The sequence below is a fragment of the Mesocricetus auratus genome, unplaced genomic scaffold (assembly GCF_017639785.1).
Source record: "Mesocricetus auratus isolate SY011 unplaced genomic scaffold, BCM_Maur_2.0 Super-Scaffold_100014, whole genome shotgun sequence".
Lineage (NCBI taxonomy): Eukaryota > Metazoa > Chordata > Mammalia > Rodentia > Cricetidae > Mesocricetus > Mesocricetus auratus.
In genome coordinates, this window is record NW_024429197.1 from 24,202,502 (window position 1) to 24,208,501 (window position 6,000).

The 6,000-nt window shown below is 45.6% G+C and overlaps 1 protein-coding gene across 6 annotated transcripts in view; it reads right to left on the reverse strand.

Moving 5' to 3' along the window:
• Positions 1-4,154, reverse strand: part of Eri3 (ERI1 exoribonuclease family member 3) — a 125,139-nt gene extending 120,985 nt beyond the window's left edge. Inside the window, exons 1-2 of one of the 6 annotated variants that reach the window (XM_013123425.3) lie at positions 4,136-4,154; positions 1,721-1,796 (exon numbers count right to left, since the gene is read on the reverse strand). Coding sequence is in view for 4 of the 6 variants with exons in the window: in XM_013123424.3 (XP_012978878.1) it covers positions 1,721-1,796; positions 3,768-3,902 (211 nt within the window). In the remaining 2 variants the exon portion in view is untranslated. The other 5 variants (XM_013123424.3, XM_013123423.3, XM_005083912.4 and 2 more) reach the window with 5 other exon arrangements.
• Positions 4,155-6,000: the final 1,846 nt, after the last annotated feature.

Sequence of the window (6,000 nt, forward strand, 5' to 3'; positions counted from 1 at the left end):
TTCCAAGAAATTCTTTGGTAGACACATTTTAAGTGCCATTAGACAGGCAGGAAATTAGTAAAGAGAATACTAACACACACACACACACACACACACATGAACTCAGTTATACTTAGTGTGATCCTTAAGGACCACAAGACTGCCACATAAGGGGAATATTAAACTGCTCCCCCTAGACTCTTTACTGTTCTCTACACCTCCAGTTTTATCTTTCCCTTCAATCCATTCTTCACACTGACACCAAAAAAACTTTCTACAACACAAACCTCCTAATCATAATCTTCCATTTTTTCCTTGTTTTGCACAGGCTGGTCTTGAATTAGTAATCCTCTTGCCTTAGCCTCCCAATTATAAGAGTATACCACCACCCTGAGCTGCTTACAACCTTCCAGCGACTCCTTACTGTTCTGATCTACAAATCAGCAAACTATGGCCCATGGGCCAAATCCAGCTGCCACCCACATTTAGAAATAAATTTTCACTAGAACAGTCACGTTCACTTTCACACCATCCACAGCAGCTGAAATGCACACTACAAGGTGTACAGTTGTAAAAGAGTCACAAAGACTAAGTATCTACTCTTGTCCTTTCTAGAAAAGCTTGGTAACCTTTAGTCTTTTTAACTGCCCCCTCAACATGCCTCCATCTAACCAGTTTTTTGTTTTGTTTTTGTTTTTTAACCAGAGTTTCTAAGGCCCTAGCCTCTGATCACCTTTCCTGCTTCATTTCCCACCTGCCTTTTAATTACACTGAACTTCCTCAAACTCAACAAAGCTCTGATACTTGGTCCTTATTTATTGATTCTAGGTAAGGAGGTTGATTCTTCTCAGAAGTCAACCCAGAGTACAAATCCAGATTAAGGTCACTCCTGTAGTCCCAGAGAACTTAGGTCCCTTACTTTAGTTATTGGGTATATTATAATTGCTGAGTTACTACTGGTCTCTCCTATGGATCTGAAGCTTTTGGCTATCATGGGCAGTCTTGTTTGCTGCTATAATCCCAGCCAACGAGCAAAATGTCTGGGTCTTAGTTATTGAACAAATGACTCCCAAATCCCTGGGTAGCAATCATCAAAAGTCCATCTTTTTTTAGTCAGTCCAGGTAGAAGTAGGTAGGGATTAAGCCATTCAAAGGTGACACACAACTCACATCCAAATCCATCACAAGAGCCATGCAAGGTGGTCTAACTGTTGAATTAAGTATTTCTCAAAATATAGAGCTATTTTAGCTCTATTCAATTACCCTAAAACCGAGGTACTCATGAGGTATCTATTAAAGAAATCATGGCTAACCCTGGTAGTCCATCATTGTAAGTCCAGCTACTAGAGTCTGAAACAGGAGGATTACAAGTCTGAGACCCATCTGGTCAATTTAGTTAAGATCAAATATAAGTTTTAAAAAAGAAGAAAGGAAGGACAGATGGACGGACGGAGTAGAAGTATTGTTCAGTGGTGGCATGCTTGCCTAGTATGTTGGGTTCATTCCCCAGTACTGAGGAGACAAAAAAAAAAAAAGCAAATTATGACAGAACTGCAGAGTCTAGATCACTCACCTCCAACTCTTACTCTAAAGATATTGGTCAATTTCAATTTTGGTAAGTATGAGCACATGCTATCTTATCAGAAGCTATAGAAAAATGCAATCTGCACCAGCCCCCATCCCATACCCACCAAACCCAAACAGTCAGACACTAAACAAGATCATGCAACGGGATTCTCACCTCTCCTTACTTCGAAGATGCCAAGACTGGTGGCTGGAGATGCTGAAGGGTCTGTGAGAGCTGGAAAGCCCCAATGCTGTGGACAAACACACATCTCTGCAACAGGTATATTTCAGTTCAAAGGTATAAATCCTCACTAAGGGTCATTTTTAACTCAAACTTATAAATCCGAACTTTGGGATATTGCTATCTCTGTGGAAAGACAATGGCCCTACTGACCCTTCAGATGCTATTGACTGATTATATATATATATGAGTTATGGATTTCATGTTCTCTGATATACTGTTCTCCCTACGTTATCTTCTAGAAATACCACGTATTCATAATATCTGAGCCTCAACTAAGAAAGATGGTCATGAAGTGGTGCTCACTGGACAATTTCAGAATCCTATCAGACAAGGGGACAGAAGGCTAGCAATATTCAGAACTCAGGAACTGGGGCTGAGCCAGGCCTGAGGAGAAAGGTTCATTGCCACAAACTGGTAACTGGAATGGAAACACAGATCAGGAAACACTTTCAAAATACTTTCAAGTCCACCTCAAATTCTAAGAAAATCAAGATAGCCTAAACCAAATCAACATACCAAAGGAGCCAAGCATGGGTGGCACAGGCAGGAGAGGCAGGTGAGGGCTACACACCAAGACCATCTAAAACATTGCAAATTTTTTAAAGTGTCAAGGAATATTTACCACCCCCTTCAGATATTCTAAAGGACCAGAAGCCACGGACATGATCTGTTAAGCTAGTGGGGTCCTGTGCACAAGCATCTACAATTGGAACCAATATGTTCCTGTCTGCCATCCCACACACTTAAGACTTCATTCTATCCTGCTCCCCCTCCTCCCCCCCCCCGGAACAGGCCACTCCCCAACTTAGCCCACCACAGAGCAAACTTTCCAAAATGAAAGGGAATAAAAGCACTTCTATTTGGAAATTTCAAGTCTGAGGGAGAGGAGCTCTTACCTAAGCTCTATGACCTAGCTAGCTGATTATTTACAGGATCTTCGGGCAGGAATTGTTAATGAGCTTTTAATTTGGAGTGCTTAAGTTGCCAAAGTGCTCTGAGCTCCAGTGAAGCACCACGGAATCCATAAAGGAAACCTTATCAATCACTTCCCGGCAGCTCCCTTCCCCCATTCAGCACCTGCCGACAGTCAGCCAAGTGGGTTTCTAACCAAGATCACAGGCACACATTAGTGGAGTCACACTCCAAGTCACTGTTTATAAATTGGCTTTTAAATGGTAGGGGATTCAAGTATAATATACTTAAGGTCCAAGAACGAGCCCACTAAAACAAGGTCTACTGTGTATGATAAAGTCAGAATAAAGCTGAATTTGATGAAGCCAGTTTCTGGTACAAACTCTACAGTCAAAAACCATTCAGCCAATCACAACATACTTTAGTCAAATAGAGTATAGTCTTTAGCCAATGGAATTCATGTTTTGCTGCCGTTACACCAGGAAACCGATGAAATGCACTAGCAAATGCATGCCATAAAAATGGCCCCAGTCGTTGCAAAATCCCTATTTCCAGATAAGAGGCCCCATACCTAGCATCTTCCGGATCAACATTCAGCAGTAGACATTTTACAAGAACTCAACCCAAGCCATGCTTTAAGAAAACACCTGTTGCTCGGCCATTTGCAATAAAGGCAAACAAAACGCCACCCAGGTTAAGGCCCTTTCTTCATTCTGTCCACCATCGTTACCCACGGTTTGTGACTTGAAAGGAAATAAAGTGCTAACGTGTGTGCCGGGATGCAGAGGGGGTACTCTATAAATCTACTAATTCCTTAATCTGTTTCTATGTTCTCTGGTCAAATCTCTCTTCTCCAGGCCCTTTCATCAACTCATCCAAACCATCTTGCGAAACCCAACTCCACCCCCACCCCAGCCCCAGCTCCCCCTTCGTCAACAGTTAGAACATGCATCCAGGGTGAGCACACCGGCCAGTATCCCAGACTACATAAAGTGTGCGCGCCACGACCCACACCCCGCATGCATTAACCAGGGCCCAAGCGGGGGGCCCTCTCAATCTCACCCACCCCAGGGTGTTGCCCCCAGTTCGGGCCCATCCAGGTCCAAGGGAGTGTAAGGGGAGGGGCAGGGGGCCAGGAGACCAGCCCTCCTTCCCAGGGCCGCCCCCGCCCCCCGTCAGCTGCCGGAGAGGCTGTCGCCATGGCAACGCCCCCTCCTCCGGGCCAGCGCGGCAGGCTCTCTCCAGGTGCAGGCCCCGACGTCTCCCTCGGCCTCAGCAGGCGCTTGGGGCAGTTGACGGCAGCGGGCACGGCCCGCGCCGCCTGCGGCGCTGACCAGGCAGAAGCAGGGCCAGCTCCGCCCGCTCCCCACAGCCCGTTCCAGGCCGCCTCAACAGCGGCAGCCAGCACCACGAGTCCACAACACACCGACTCACCTCCGCGCACTCTGACCCCGGTCGACGCGGTGGACGGGCGGGCTCGGTAGCCAACCGCTGAGCCCGCTACTGGTGCCTTTGGCCAATGAACTACGATGAGGCGGGGCTTCTTCTCCTCAAACGCTCTCTCTCCCGCCGACATGCGCGCTAAGGTGTGTCAAGATGGTGGCCGTTGGCGCTGGGCCTTGTGGGACTTGTAGTTTGGAGGAGACACGTATTCAGAAGAGAAGGGGAGGGTCACTTCTGAACAGTGAAAGGGATTTTCTTAAAAATAAATAAATGATAAAAAATAACAAAATAAACCGAAAACTTCGTCAGGCTCAGAATAACACAGATTCTCTACTTCTTTCCCCCACCTTCAGTGTAGTCACAGTGAGTATGGGCTTAGGAGATGTTCTCTTTAGGCAACACCTTCTGTGATTCATTCGTCAACAAGTAATTATTATCTGTTTTCTGATACGGGCCTGAAGGAGAACTGGAAAGGAGGGAGACGAATTCAGCTAAGAAGAAATGCTTGGGTTTCTGAAGGGCCTCTCTAGGGAAGAAGCTACTGGCTTGTCCACGTCCCCTCAGAGGAAAGGTCAGGATTAAAAGGATTCTGGCCACAGCTGTAGGGGGGCTTCCCCAGTCTCTCCAGGCAACCGAGGAGAATTTACAGCTAAAGCGATGGGTGAGTGTCTCCATCTTAGCTATGCTTCTCTGGGAAGTCATTATACCACGTCATTAAATGAGAAGCTTCGGTCCTAACCAAGCCACTGGTGATTTTGACACCCTTTCAGTCAATCAGATCCGTTTTATGAGCCATCTTCAGTTACCAAGCCCCTCTGTCTGCCACCTGCTTTTTTCATTTAAGACAGTTGGTATCAGTCCTGGACCCTGCCACCTCTAAGATCTTAACATAATGGTTCCTGCCTGAGCTGGAAATGCCTGTAATCCCCGTATCGGGGAATGCCTTCTTTAATCTCATTCACATAATGGGTTAGGTGGTTCTACTGGGAACCTTCAGAACTGATCACAGGGCTTTATAATTGTTGTCTCCTTGCCATTTCTCTCCCGGGAATTTAAACTCGTTGAAGATAGGCATTATTTCCACATTGTTCATGCTGCATGAGTTATACCCAGAATGGTGTCAGGAATAAAGCAGCTATGCAATAAAATGTTTGTGACAAATGAGGGAACAAACAGAAGCAGAGGCAGATATCGTGCATCCCAAAATCAGGAAAGTGGAGGCGCGATTGCCGATCCCCCAATTCGGGGGGTTGAAAACGGGGCTTCTTCCTTCCACTGTTGCATAAGCATTAGCCTAGGTTGACCAGTAGTCAACATGTGTTTATAATCCAGTATTAGGCACTGTCTGTTGCTGACATTTAAATGGTAAGACATACAAAACCTGTATTCTCAAGGCGATTTTCTATTTAGAGAGGGGGCATAGGGAGGGATGGACAATGAACAAATAAATATATACAAATAAATATAAAAATTAAGTAAGACAAATAAGAGACCTTTAGATGGTGTCTTCTTTGGGGATTCAAAATACTGTGACCAGAGGGCATTGGTGGCGCACGCCTCTAATCCCAACACTTGGAGGCAGAGGCAGGCGGATCTCTGTGAGTTGTCCTGGATCTCACTCACCAGGCTGACCTCAAACTCTCACAAGCTGCCCTTTGACCTCTACAAGCACACACACACACACATACACACACACACACACACACACACACACGTTTAAGTAATTTTTTTTTCTTAAAAAGAATGAAGTAAACAAAACCAGGGGTGGTAGTTCAGACACATAGGTGGTAGTTCAGCACATAGGCTGAGGCATGAGGTTCTTGAATTCAGGAACAGCCTGGGCCCCATAGTTGTAA